This window comes from Dasypus novemcinctus, chromosome 2, assembly GCF_030445035.2.
Source record: "Dasypus novemcinctus isolate mDasNov1 chromosome 2, mDasNov1.1.hap2, whole genome shotgun sequence".
Classification (NCBI taxonomy): domain Eukaryota; kingdom Metazoa; phylum Chordata; class Mammalia; order Cingulata; family Dasypodidae; genus Dasypus; species Dasypus novemcinctus.
Genome location: NC_080674.1, coordinates 117,947,017 through 117,962,766, shown reverse-complemented (window position 1 = coordinate 117,962,766; position 15,750 = coordinate 117,947,017). Strand labels below are relative to the sequence as shown.

Below are 15,750 nucleotides of genomic sequence, written 5' to 3'. Positions count from 1 at the left end.
GAGTGTAGATGGGCTGACACATAAACATAGGACAAGTTCTTTGACAGAGGCTGTGTGAGCACACAATTCAGTCTTGGGAGTACAGGGAAAGCTTTCTGGAAAAAGTGATATCTTACTTTGGACTTGAATTTGGGGAGGAGTTTAGCCAATTAAAAGGGGGGGGGGGATTACTACAGGGCAGCCCAAGCAGAGGCAAAAGCATAAGCAAAGGTCAGAAGGAACAGGTGTGGTGTGTATGTATCTGTGTATGTATGTATGTATGTATGAGAGGGAGGGAGAACTATAAATAAAAAATAAATTTGGAATATAAATCTGGAGATAAGGAACTCACTCTGGTTGCAATAAGAAGAATGGATGAGGGACCAAGACTGAAGGTAAAGAGAACAGTCAGGAGGTGTTTTAAGAATACCCAGGCAAGGAGTCTTTCTTGATGTATAGTAGAAAGGGGATGGCTCCTCACTCTGAAGCAAACATGCTGTCTTTGAGGTTATCTAAATAATTTCACTGTTTTCAGTAAAATATTTAGATGGCCCCAATGATCCTTGTCTTATGGTATTCATTTCCTCATGTAATCCTTTCCTCTTGAGTATGGCTATATTTGGTGACTTTTTTTTTTTTTTTTTAGGTCCCAGGGTGGGGACTGAACCTGGGACCTCGTATGTGGGAAGCCAGCACTCGACCACTAAGCTCTATCAGGTCCCCTAGTGACTTGTTTCTAACAAGTAGAATGTGCAGAAGAGATGGGATATCACTTCTAAGATAAGATTACAAAGACTGTGGCTTCTATCTTGGGCATCCTCTCTTGTTCACTTTGAAGGAAGCCAGCTAGCATGCTGTGAACTACCCTGTGAAGAGGCTCATGTGACAAGGAAATGAAGTGAAGCAGCCAGTAGGAACCTGAGGCCTGCAAGCAGTTCTATGACTGAGCTTGGAAGCAGGTCCTCCCTGAGTTGAGCCTTGAGATAACTGCAGTCCCAGTGAACATCTTGAATGCAGAGTTGTGAGAGACTTTGAACCAGAGACACTCATGTAAGCCATGCCAGGATTCCTAACCCACAGAAACAAGAGTGAAATTTTGTTATTTTAAGCTGCTGAACTTTGAAGTAATCTGTTATGCAGCAATATGACTACTGCTCTGTTAACAAAAGAAAAAGCAGAGGATTAAATTATGAAACAAGGGAAAATGTATTTCAACAATATAACATGTTCCTGATATTCATTTCAGTGAAGACCTCAAATGTTTAAATTTCACTCATCGTATTTTCTTATACATCTTCTTGATTTCTAGACATTTCCCATTCTCCCAATCTATCTAGCTAGAACTCCAGATGCATTTATTATAAGAAGATACCAAGAGGATCTTTCTGTAGGCTCACCCTGTGAGCCTAGAACTTGAACCTTGAGTCTTGTCTGGTTCCTTTTTAATATCATTAGACCCTAAATGGCTTCTTTGAGGGGGACTAGAGTCTTGCTAACCACAAGAAATAGTAACTTCTTAAGAAGTGTTTTCAAGTCATGACTAAATCTGAAAAAACTTGAGTGTGATGAACTCTTTCACACCTAAAGATCTGTTAAATCAGTCATGTTGCATACCCCTCAAATAAGCCTTGTTCATTGTCCAAAGATGTAAGTACTCTATATCATCCCTGATTCTCAGCCCCAACTGTTTAAGACCCTATTTCCCACTGTTCTCCTTCCCATTCAGTCTTTCTTTTGGAACCCAGTTTCCATGCTTCATAAATACCCATACATTCTCAACTTTCCCCTTAACACTCCTTTTATTTCCCAGCCTTAAATGAAACCTAGCTCTCATAGGAAGCTACTTCCCCTTGCAACCCTTTCTCCCTTATCCTACAGACTTCAGAATTAGGAGTTAAGGCTTAAGTTTGTGTTTACTCACTCTTCAATACCACTCTGAACCCATTATTATTCCACCCTTTTGTAATATCCCTAATTCTCTTTCTGCTCTAATGACCTTTCCCCCTTCCTCAGTGCTATCACCTGCTATCCTCCCAACCACTCTCCTCCATTCATTGATTACTTTGGCACAAGGGTTACTGACTTTTTTCCACTTTAACATCTGTTATCACTGTGGTAAAGTAAACATCCCTGTATAAGACTATCTGAAACCTTGGATTCACAGTGCTTCTCTCCTCCATTTCAGTCATTAATATCAATAGGCATATCCTGGACCATTTCCATTACTCCAAAATGCATCATATCTGAAGTAACGCATTTAGTTTTCCTGCTCTAATTTTGATTGCCTACTATTCTAGCAATATTCTTTAATATTCCTCAAGGCACTGTTTCTTTGAAATGACTAAAACATTCCATGTCTGGGTCTCTCTACACACTCCAGCTTAGATTTCTTATGGTCCTTTACTTCCATAATTCTCTTGCTAGCTTTCCACTGCTTTCACCCACAGTTATTCCATCCCACCTGGAAACAATGCAACTGTAGATGGTTCCAGTTTCCTACTGTCTCTACACCCTGATGTGAACTGCTGAGCAGTATGTGAGAAAATTACACAACCCTGGAGGATGCTGCCTCTATAATTCATGGCTACCGACACACCTGGACCCTCAGCACTGCACCTGTAATCCTAGTGTTTCCCTAGTCGGCTCTCCTTTCTTTCCTTACAGTGTCTATTTTAGGCCTGCCCCATATTGTACCAAACTGTGGCTCTTCTTTTCTTACCACAAATAATTTTACCTTCTAATTTATAGTGAAACAGAAGTCATCAGACAAAACTCCTTCAATTTCTTGCTACCAGACCAATAAAATTACCTGAATCCACATCTTTTTCTCCAGCTGTTATCTCCTCCTATCTAAAGCCCATCCTTTCACCTGGGTTCAAGATCCTTTTCCTTATCAGTTTTTTTTTTAGATTTTAAAAATTTTATTGAAATATATCATTCATACATGAACATAAATAAAAAATTAGTTTCTAATAAATGTTATGAACTTATGAAACAAAACAAACACGCATAAAGTCATACAGGTGTCCCATACATCAACCCACCACCAAATGTCTACTGTTGTAAAACATTTGTTCCAAATTATAGAAGAAAATAATCAAAATATTACTACTAACTATAGTCCATACATTACATTTGGTGAATTTTCCCCCTAACCCACCTTATGATTATTTTTTAAATATATTTTTATTACAAAAGATGTGATTTCATAAAACAGTCATGGAACGTGTGTAGAATTCCCATCCAACACCCCTTTACCAACACACCACACTGTGGTTAAACATTGTTACAGATTATGAGATAATAACATCAGACTATCACCACCAAACATGGTATCTAGTATACATTTGTTTTCTGCAATCTTCAACCTTTTTCTCTACTGGCTCATTCCCATCAACATTCAAGCATGTCCTAGTCCCTTTTATCTTAAAAAAGAGAGAAATGATCTCTAAATTCTCTTTCAGACCTGTACTCTGCATCAGAGACTTTTCTCTCTTGTGAAATTCACAGCCAGGCTTTTAGAGAGGAGTTAAAAATTTTCCCTTATACTTACTTCCCATTTAAGTCTTAATTAACTCCAATATTATATGGTAAGGAAGAAAGTCAATGAAATTGTTCTTGACAAGATCAGCAATGATTTTCTTTTGTGAAATCCAATGGCAATGGCCATTTTTCAGTCCTTATGGTACCCTGATGAATAAGTTTTATATTATCTGTTAATGTTTCAGATGATAAGGCAGGGGAAAGGTTAAAAGGAGAGTGAAAAATGGGCTGGAGAGAAAATGGGGATAAGAAGAATGGTTGGAAAAAAACCCTCCAAGTAAGTACATTTCTTTTTCATGACATATTAGAATTAATCACCTGTTTATTTTTTGCTTTCCCCTTATTCATCCTTAAATATCCATTGTCATTAGAGGCACTCAAATATTAGATGAAGGGAATAAGGACTATGCCTGACAGTTACACTGAAGAGAACTGGGACAGAGTCAATTTCAGTTGTACCTGCTAGCTCAGAACCCCTTTTCTATCCTCTTGCTTGATCACTTAAAAAGTAACTTAAAAGGGTTCTATAGGTTCATGCTAAAGTAATTGCAGTTTTGCACTGATGAAATCTGCCATTTGATATTGGCATACATTCTTAAATAAATGTGGTCATGTTATACATCATTTTAATGTGCATTTCTCACTTTATGTCTTTTTGCTAAAGACATTAATTGCTGCTTATTTTATATTTATTTTAGACTATGGAAATCATGTTAGGCAAAAAGCAAATTCGAGCAATTTTCTTATTTGAGTTCAAAATGGGTCGTAAAGCAGCAGAGACAACTTGCAATATCAACAACCCATTTGGCTCAGGAACTGCTAACGAACGTACGGTGCAGTGGTGATTCAAGAAATTTTGCAAAGATGATGAGAGCCGCGAAGATGAGGAGGGTAGTGGCCGCCATCAGAAGTTGACGACAGCCAGTTGAGAACAATCATCGAAGCTGATCCTCTTAAACTACACGAGAAGTTGCTAAAGAACTCAATGTTGACCATTCTACGGACGTTTGGCATTTCAAGCAAACTGGAAAGGTGAAAAAGCTCATTAAGCCTCATGAGCTGACTGAATATAAAAAAATGGTCTTTTTTGAGGAGTCTTCATCTTATTCAATGCAGCTTAGTGGCTGGACCAAGAAGCTGCTCCAAAGCACTTCCCAAAGCCAAACTTGCACCACAAAAAGGTCATGGTCACTGTTTGTTGGTCTGCTGATGGTCTGATCCACTACAGCTTTCTGAATCCCGCTGAAACCATTCCATCTGAGTATGCTCAGCAAATTGATGAGATGCACTGAAAACTGCAACGGCTGCAGCTGGCATTGGTCAACAGAAAGGGCCCAATTGTTCTCCATGACAACGTCTGACTGCATGTTGCACAACCAAAGCTTCAAAAGTTGAATGAATTGGGCTATGAAGTTTTGCCTCATTCACCATATTCACCTGACCTCTCGCCAACTGACTACCACTTCTTCAAGCATCTTGACAACTTTTTACAGGGAAAATGCTTTCACAACCAGCAGGATGTAGAAAGTACTTTCCACGAGTCCACTGAATCGTGAAGCACTGATTTTTATGCTATAGGAATAAGGAAACTTATTTCTTGTTGGAAAAAATGTATTGATTGTAATGGTTCCTATTTTGATTAATAAAGATGTGTTTGAGCCTAGTTATAATGATTTAAAATTCATGGTCCGAAACAGCAATTTCCTTTGCACCAACCTAGTACCACAAAGGCAGTAGCAGACTCTTACTCATTTTGAAACCTGGCATATAAAGGGAAAGAAGCATTTCCCCTGCTTTTTCTGTACAAACTATACCAGAAAGTAATCAAATAGTAAATGAGGGGAAGTTTCTCTTTAGAGCTGTAGTCTAGACAAATTTGTAAGCCCTAATGTATTAATGCACTAGGCATTAACAGTTGTTAATATCACCAAAAAAAGAGAAAGCCAGTCATTAAGTGCTTTCCGAAGGAAGACCACACTGCTACTCATGAAACAGCATGGCAGAAAGTTTACTGAAATATGATCAAATCTCTAGATTCAATTGCCAATTTACAGGACACAAACACAAAGTAAAGAGGAACACGTTAAACTACACCATGGAGATGTTATCAGCAAAATCCAGACTATGAAGAACCCCACAGTATAAACAATTTTGATTGTTCAAGAAATAGCAAGGAAATGAGACAAAGTAGAAGGAGATTAAAAGAGACTCAAAAGACATATTAACCAATCCTAATGCATGGACCTCATTAGAAGCCTGATTCAAATAAACTGTGAAAAATTATGACACTTATGCAACAAATGCAAATTTGAATACTGACTGGATAGTTGTAGTTTTTTGGGGTGTGTGGCACCATAATGGCACCATAGTGATTTTTTCAAAGAGATTTTTATCTTTTGGAAATATACGGTAAAATATATATGGATGAAATGATAATAATGATGTCTGGGATCTTCTTCGAAAATAAAATGAGAAGGGAAAGTGGATGGGATACATGTGGATCACTATGTTATTGTCTTTGTATATGTTTGAAATGTCCTGTAATAAAAAGTTTTAAGAAATGAGTAGCAGCAGAATGGGATCTCTGTCATTCCATTTCTTTTCTCCTATTGGTTGAACTTCATCACAACTTACTGGCTGTCACCAGAGATCTGGTTGTAAACTTCAAATAGAAAAGCTGAGAACCAAATAAATGAATTACACATATAGTTCTCTGGTTAGCAAGCAAAGATCTGGCCTCCATATTTTGCTTCTAACTCTCTCTTTCCATTTAACTTTCAGAGGAGATTAATCACATATTGAGAAACTATTTCTAGTAGGGAAATCAGTCTTCTTCCCTCCACCAACAAATGTTTATTATCTACTACGTATCAAGGACTGTGGGGCATGAAAACGAACAAAACTAGACAGAATCAGTGTCCTTCTGAGCTTATAGTTCAGTTGGGGGAAACTGGTATTAATCAAATAATTACACAAATAAATGTAAAACTGCAAATGTGGTAGTTGCCAGAGGAGAGGAACATGCTATGATGGCCTATGACAGTGGGATCTGATCTACCCAGGACTCTGAAAAAGTGATGCTTAAGCTGAGACACAAATGAACTGGTATTAACTGGGTGAGGTAGGAAGAGAATAGGTACAGAATGTGTACAGGATGGGGACAGAGCCTCATGAATAGGAGTTATTCAAAGACGTGTGGCTTCAGCCAGTGTGGCTGAAATGCTGAGATCAAGGTGTGACATAAAGTTGGCAAGTTAGGTAGGAGCCCAATTATGTAGGCCATAATAAAGGGTTATCTTTATTCTGAAAACCAAGGATATCAATAAAGGGTTTTCCAAAGAGGGAGATTTACTTTTTACCAAGATCATTCGACTGAGAATGGAGGCAGAGTAGATATGGGCAGGCCTGTTACATGTCTGCTGCAGAAAACCAAGTGGGGATGGGTGGTTACAATGACTTTCCATATGGGCAGCAGAGATAAGCACACCAAGACAGGAACTTTGCTGGAGCATGCTCCTATGATCAGAAGAAAGTCAAAGCAGTTGACTTTCATTTTCAATTAGTGTTGATGTTTTTTTGTCTCCTAGAGCAAATAAAACAAAATAAAGACAGAGTAACAAACCCCAAGAGGGAGTCATATATACAGATTCTATTGAAATAGTTTAAAGGAATTTTGATATAACCAAAGCACAGTCCCACAGATATATATACTAAATCTACATTAAGACCTGGAAGTAGTCATAGTATCATTTTAAACAGTGATTGAAAATAACCAAACGGGGTGGCAAACTTGGCCCAGTGGTTAGGGCGTCCGTCTACCACATGGGAGGTCCGCAGTTCAAACCGTGGGCCTCCTTGACCCGTGTGGAGCTGGCCCATGCGCAGTGCTGATGCGCGCAAGGAGTGCCGTGCCACGCAGGGGTGTCCACGCGTAGGGGAGCCCCATGCGCAAGGAGTGCGCCCCATAAGGAGAGATGCCCAGCGCGAAAGAAAGTGCAGCCTGCCCAAGAATGGTGCCGCACACACGGAGAGGTGACACAACAAGATGACGCAACCAAAAGAAACACAGATTCCCATGCTGCTGACAACAACAGAAGTGGACAAAGAAGACGCAACAAACAGACACAGAGAACAGACAACCGGGGTGGGGGGGAAGGGGAGAAAAATAAATAAATAAATCTTAAAAAAAAAAAAAAAAGAAAATAACCAAAGAATTAGAAGAAGTAGTGCCATATAAATACTGACTTGGTAGACAAATCTATGACTCTCATTGCCAAACAAACAAGTAAACAAGACTGGTCTTTAACCACCATGTTTATTATGTTTACCACTGAATCCACAGCACTATCAGAATTCATCACTGAAAAATGAATCAATACTGGGCCCTCATTTACTATTTTTAATACATCTTCTCTGCCATCCTTACCCTGAAATAAATAGCACGATGCATTATGACAGAACTCTGGAGTGGGACCACCTTAATGATTAAGCAATACAAGTTAAGACAGTACTGTTTTTTCTATTTTTATGTTTTATAGTTGTTATGAAATATAAAAATAATATGATAGTGACAAAAGTTCAAACAATACATAAAGAGATAAACAAGAAAGTAAAAACTGCATAAATCTCAACACTAAGAGATAACTATTAGTAACATTTTGAAGAACATTCTTCCAGACTTTCTCTTATGCATATACATATGTATAGGTAAGTATGAGATCATATCTGGTTTTTTGTCACCTGCTTTGACTAAAACATGTTATAATTATTTTTAAAGTTAATAAAGTTTATTAATATTTGACAAGCATTTATTAAATACTCTGTGCCAGGTACTATACTAAGTTATTTTGAAGTATTAATAAAGTTTATTAATATTTGACAAGCATTTATTAAATACTCTGTGCCAGGTACTATACTAAGTTATTTTGAAGTACAATGGTGAGCAAGAACAATTAAGCCTGGCTTAAAGGACTCTAAACAGGCAGAAAACCAACAATAAATTGTGCTAAGCACTATGAGAGCAGAACAGAGTACTTGAGAGCACTTAATCTATTCTGGGGAGGGGAGTGACATGGAAAATGTTCTGGAGGAAGTGACATTTAATCTGAGGGAGGGATAAGCAGGATGCATACAAGTGAATTGAAGTGGAAGAGATTTCTAGGCAACATAAGCATCATGTGGGAAAGCCTGGGCATATTCAAGGTACTGAACGAAGTTGAAGTTGAGGGAGTGGTGAGAAATGGGGACAAGCAGTGACAAATACTGCTGCAAGAACAGGCAATACAAAGAATCTGTACATTATTCTCTGGGCATTGTATAGCCACTGAAAGGTTTAAACAAGTGAGTGATATGATCAGATTTGTATTTTGGAACAATCACTCTGATTATAATATGGAGAATATACCAAAGAAGGCAAGGTGAGGGCTAAAGCAAGTCAGATTTTTATAAAAACAGAGATGCAAATTTATAATTTTTAACATTTGCATGGCTCTACCATGTAGGCTCTAGAAGGCCAGGAACTGTCTGTCCTCTGCAATTTTCTATCTCCAGAGTCTAACACAGTATATGGCCCATAATAAATATGTTACTTTTTAATTAAATTATTAACAACAACAACAGCAACAGCTGTTACTTTTTACTGAGTACCTACTATATGCCAGGGACTGTGTTAAGTAACATAATAGTATTTAATCCTTACAACTATTCTATGAGGCAGGCTTTAATGGAAATTTTTTTTTTTTTTTTTCTTTTTCTTTTAGATACTGGGTCTGGGAAGGGATTGAACCTGGCACTCAACCACTGAGCCATATCAGCTCCCCTGAATTGTTTTTTCTCATATATTGCTTATTTGTTTTTTTTGCTTTTAGGAGGACCAGGAATCAAACCTGGGACCTCTCATGTGGGAAGCAGGCACTCATACCACTTGAGACACATCGGCTTCCCAGAAATGTTTTAGTTTTAAAGAAGCTTTAGATTACATAAATGCTACATCAAAAATATAGGGGGAGTTCATATATCCTACCCTCTCTTCCTCCAACTCTTTTTCCCATTAAGAACATTTTTCCTTAGGGTGGTACATCTGTTAAAACTGATGAACACATATTGAAGCATTGCTACTAACATGGTTTCTAATTTACATTATTATAGTTTATACTTTGCACGACACAATTTTATAGGTTTTGACAAAATGTATAATGGCCTGTACTCATCATTGCAATGTCATGCAGAACATGACATTGTCCCCAAAATGCCCCATGTTATTTACACCTATTCTTTCCTCTCCTTCCCCTCAGAACCTCTAGTAACCACTGCCTTTATATCAATGTTACAAGTTCTTCCATTGCTAGAATAATAATAAGTCTACTGTAGGCCACAGTTGCATTTCCCCCTTACATATGTTGATTCCTCAATCTTGAGGATTTTGGGATGGTGATGCCCACTCTGCTTCCCTCTCACGTCTTCCCCTATTAATAATATCTTTCATTAATGTGGTACATTTGTTACAACTGATGAACAAATATTGAAGCATTGCTACAAGTTGTTTTTTATTCTTCTTTTGTTTCCTTCTCATGTCCCTTGCCCATTTTTAAATGGTCTTTTAAATGGTTGATTTGTACATACTCTTTAAGTATCTTGAATTTCAACTTTCTGCTTGTCATAAATATTGAAAATTTCTTGGATTCTGTTTGTTTTGTAATGTTGTTATGATGTTCTGGCATACTGAAGCTTCACATTTTTGTAAATCTAGTTTTTTATATTTTTCAGTAGTTTTCATTTTTGACATGAAATCTTATCCAAAATTAGAATTAATTTTATGTGAGAAGTGAGGTAAAGATTTGGTTATTACATTTTAAAAGCCTATATGTAAGGCTTTCCAAGTACATAATGATTGGAATATGGTCCAAAGCACAGAGTGACTCTAATCCTAAGTAAATATTTTTTCTTTTATCAAGAGGAATTAACATTTCTTCCTTCTATATATTTATGAATGCACAAACTTTCTAAACAATTCCCTAAACAACAGAGAAATAACTCAAAAGTGCTTTTAAAATATACTTGCTTTTGTCCTAATTTACAACCCTAAAACTGTTTATCCCCAGGTATAACATTAACTAGTAATACCAAAGTATCTCTTTGTTTCAACTCAGTAAAATAAATGAAACTGAGACATTTTAAAGTTTAAATTTTAATGAATTAATAGCATACTCTTTTTTATAATTAATATAATCAAAGTAATTTAGAGATCAGAAGAATTTTTTTTTTATATTGACAGTAGGAAAATTATCTTAAAACTAATGAAAACCATTCAGGACTAAGGAACTGTACTTTACACTTATATGAAACTGTAAGTTTAAAAAACTCATTTCTTTAAACATACAAATATTCACTGAAGAAAAGTGGGAGAATAAAGAAAACTCCAAAGAAAAACTCTAATTAGTTTATATTCCAATAAAACTCAAATAGAAAATTAATGCCAGCATAAAAAGTTAACAGTTCTAAATTAGATTCAGGTTGACTCTTTCCTAATATTGCTAAAAATGATGTGATAATTGTTAAACTAGACTAGTCTAAGTTTCTTTAATTTTTATGAACATATCTTTCAATGATAAGATCTTGAATTCTAGAGTTATGTAATCCTGAGGTATAAAAGAAAACAAGAACTATAACAAGGTACTTATGATAATTATTTAAAAAAATAAAAATGTCTTTGTAGAGAATGCCTTAGAGAAGAGCAATCTAACACAATTAGTAATAATTAGGTCAATCATATACATAAATGTAGCTTGATATATACTTTTCAAATACTACTATTCACACTAATCATTTCAGACTAAAACAGAAATAACAATATAATTATAAAAATATATTTATAAATTTTGAAAGCATTATTGTTAGAATAAAGAAAATGAGAGCATGTGGTAGGGCTTCCAGTGATAACCATTCAGGACTACGGAAATAAATTTACAGACCATTCTGAGAACCATCCCATTCGTGATTCCTTTTTGAATATTTAAATAGTTAATTTAAAACCAGTAAAATAATTTATTTACCTGACTACTCCCAGAAGTTGCCATGCTGATTTCTGCCACTCCTTGACCTTCACTCTGCCGCTCGGCTTCATGTGCGCTTGCTTCATGCTTATTCTGAGATGATCTCTGTTAATATGGAATAAACATCATTTCATACAAAAGTGGTGTATGCTTTATTAGCCCACAACTTTTTTCTTTTAAAGCTCTGAATGCATCAATTATTTAGGTTTATAAAGGCATGGAACTCTACTTTACACTTCATAACCTCCAGCATGGTTAGCTGTCGACTAGCTTGATAAAAGAGGGAAGGGAAGTGTGTCCCTTGAGCATTATAGCCTCACAAGACAAAGGATTTTCTGAGACTCGTAGAAACACCATCCTCCACCAGCTGTGCTCAAATCACTATCAGGAATTACAAGCCAACCAGAACAAATAACTGTCTTTTCCGGAAGGTCACATGATTTTGGCATTTAATAGATCTTCAAATATAAGAGTTAAACTATTACCTAAGCTTACAAATACCTTCTGGGTGGACATATTTATACATAGAATATATTCACATCTTCTGCAAATATAATAAAAGCCACAAGAAGCCAAAAGATAAGCTCTTTAGATTCCGATATGAATAAAACCAAAAATCTTCTCAATGTAACCACCATCTGTTATATAAAATGGAAATGACAGATTATATCCAGTGAAAGCAGTCATTCCATTATCACTGTAAAAATACCACAGCAAAATCAAAGAAATAAAATAATTTTCCACTATTTTTTATAGAAACAATTACAAATGTGCCTGCTCTAAGAAAATGATACTCTAAAATAAAAATTATACTTTAGAAATTGGTCTTAATAGAGGATACTTACATTATAAAATGGCTTCCACTGAAATTTCTTTAGACAGCAAGCATTCCAAGGCCATGTAAAATGTGACTTAAATATTAACTCACATCCTTTCCATCAATAAACTAGTATTACTTACCTGTATGCAAAAGTGAGGCAGCCTCACAATAAATTAGAAATAGAATAAAAAAAAACAGTACCATATGAAAACTACCCTATAAAATTCAATAAAATATAAAAGAATAGAGATATACAAAGTCTACCTAGGAAAAAATGAAGCTAAGACGACTAAGATGTGATACTACATAATTGAAGGTGTCAATATGTTTTAAAGTAAAAATCATTGCTGAGCATCTGCTATGCTGTTACTTGTACTAGGTGCTAAGGAATACAGTGCTAGCACATAAGATACTGTTCTGTGAATTCTTGGAGCTCACAGTTTGGTAAGATACATAACACTATTAACAGAAATAACAATAAAGCTAAAATTTTGACAAGTGCTATGAAAGAGGGTTACAAGATGCTATAAGAATATATGACAGAGGAAAAAAATACTATGATTTGGGGGTTTGGTCAAGAGCTGTCGTAGGAAGTGCTGTATGAACTGAGACCTTACGAGTAAATAGGTGTTAACTAGGAAAGGGGAAAGGTAGACAGAAGGTGATGAGCAAAGGACCTGGGATGGGAAAGGTGAAGTCAAACAATCCTGGTTTGGCTGGAGCATTTAGAAAAAAGGATAGTAAAATGAAACAACGGTAACAAAAAAAAAACTTATCGACTTTGTTGAATTTTAATGTGATTCCTGGATGGCACTCTTGCTTTTTCTATTTCTAAATTATTGTGAAGTTGGGAAGTGGACTTGGCCCAATGGATAGGGCGTCCGCCTACCACATGGGAGGTCTGTGGTTCAAACCCTGGGCCTCCTTGACCCCTGTGGAGCTGGCCCACGTGTAGTGCTGATGCACGCAAGGAAGGAGTGCCCTGCCACGCAGGGGTGTCCCCAGCGTGCCCCCACGCGCAAGGACTGTGCCCCGTAAGGAGAGCCGTCCAGTATGAAAGAAAGTGCAGCCTGCCCAGGAATGGCACTGCACACATGGAGAGCTGACACAACAAAAAGAAACACAGATTCCCGGTGCCACAGATAAGGATGGAAACAGTCACAGAAGAACACACAATGAATGGACACAGAGAACAGACAACTGAGGGAGGGGGAAGGAGAGAGGGAAAAAAAGAGACTGAATTAGTGTGTGTGTGGGGATAAAATCTTGGAGTCTAGAAACATCTTTAGAGTAGGACTGGGGGAAGACAATGAGACAGGGAAGGGAAGAAGAAAATTGTAGACAGATGTGAAGTTGAAGAAAGCTCATTTTATACTTTTAAAGATAAAACTTGAACATGTTTAGATTGGCAGTGGAAAGGTGCCACAGAATAAGATGAATAAATATGTAAGCAAAGAGATAAGAGTGAAAGTTTCTGGGAAAAGAATGGGAATCCAAAGTATAGGAGAGAAAGCAGAATGCTTCCTGGTAGGAAAAAGAGGTAGTTCCTAAGATAGCTTCTATTTTCTCTGTGAAGGCTGAGGTGAAATTATCTCCTAAGGGAGTAAGGGGGAAAAATTTTGGGGGATTAGTAAAGGGTTGAAATAGTAATTTCCAATAGAGGTAGAATAGAGGGTCCAGAGAAACACAGTAGGCCTGCAGGACTGCCAGGTCCATTTAATGCTGCTACTGATGAATGTAACAGATAGAGGAAAAACAACAACCACAAACCAACAACTAATGTTTATTGTGCATTAATCACTTGAAAACTATTAACTTATTTAATCATCACATCAACTCTATGAGATAGGTAACTATTATTATCCCCATTTTACAGGTGAAGAAACTGGAGCACAGAGAAGATAAGTAATCGGTCTAAGATCACAAACCTAGTAAATGGCAGAGCCAGAGCGGGGATTACAACACAGGCAGTCTGACTCCAAAGTCAAAACTAATATTTAACACTTACTATCTTTATTTTTTTTCCCTCTTTTTAAATTTACTTCGTTCTTTCATTGATCCTTGGCTACAGGCCTCCCTGCACTCTGATCACTGTATAACATTACTGCTAACACTGAAGGCAAAAGAAGCCGATCTTGATTCTTTTGAAAAAACAATCCTAACTAACTAGTTTCTTAGTATCTATAGTTGCTAGACAACTCCCCAAGGATTCCTACTCTAGGCCACAGTACTTAAATTTTCCTTTTTAAACCATTTTGTTGAAACAGAATTTATTTATCATAAAATTCACTGAACACATGAAGTACAGGCATAAAATTCATAAAATACATTTTGGGTGTACAATTCAATAATTTTAATAAGTTTACTCAGCTATATGACCATTAACATACTTAAGTTTTAGACCATTTTCACCATTCCAATAAAATCCTTCATGCCCATTTACTGTTAATTCTCATTCATACTCACAGCCCCAGTCACTAAACTACAATGTCTTTGCAAATATGCCTGTCCTGAACATTTACTATGAATGGAATCATATAATATATGGTATTACGTGTTTACTTAGCAAATGTTTTTGAAGTTCATTCATTTTATAGTATATATCAGTAGTTTGTTGCTTTTATTGCTGAAAGTTTTCCACTGTAAGGATATACCACATTTTGTTTATTCGCTCACTAGTGAACAGAGATATCTGTATTGTTTCTATTTTTTGGCTATTATGAATAATGCTGCTATGTACATCACATGAAAGTCTTTGGTGGACATATGTTTTCTTGGATAGATACCTATATTGTGGGATTGCTGGGTCATGTGGTAATTCCAGGTCATGTGGTAATTTCACAATTTGAGAAACTGCCAAACTGTGTTCCAAGTGGCTGTACCCTTTTATATTCTTACTAGTAATGTAGGAGGGTTCCTCTTTTTTCACATCCTTGTCAACACTTGTTATTGTCTTTTTTTTTAAGGTGGTACTGGGGATTGAACCCATGACCCCATACACAGGAAATAGGTGCTCAACTACTTGAGCTATATCCACTCCCATTATCTTTTTTTTAAAAGACTGATTTATTTCTTCCCCATCCCTCCATTGTCTGCTCTCTGTGTCTATTTGCTGTGTATTCTTCTGTGTCTGCTTATATTCTCATTAGGTAGCTCCAGGAACCAATCCTGGTACCTTCTGGAGTAGGAGAGAGGCGATCATTCTCTTGTGCCACCTCAGCTCCCTGGTCTGCTGTGTCTCTTATTATTTCTCCTGTGTCTCTTTTTGTTGCATCATCTTGCTGTGCCAGCTCTCTGTATGGGCCAGCATTCTGTGCAGGCCAGCACTCTGTGTGGGCCAGCACTCCATGTGGGCCA

General features: G+C 36.8%; 1 protein-coding gene across 38 annotated transcripts in view; it reads right to left on the bottom strand.

Annotated features, from left to right (window-relative positions):
- Nucleotides 1-15,750, bottom strand: part of APC (APC regulator of WNT signaling pathway) — a 157,105-nt gene that overhangs the window by 28,576 nt on the left and 112,779 nt on the right. For all 38 annotated transcript variants that reach the window (XM_058277067.2, XM_058277101.2, XM_071209434.1 and 35 more), the window contains one exon: nucleotides 11,574-11,678. In XM_058277067.2, the coding sequence (XP_058133050.1) occupies nucleotides 11,574-11,678 (105 nt within the window). The remainder of the gene's footprint in view (nucleotides 1-11,573; nucleotides 11,679-15,750) is intronic.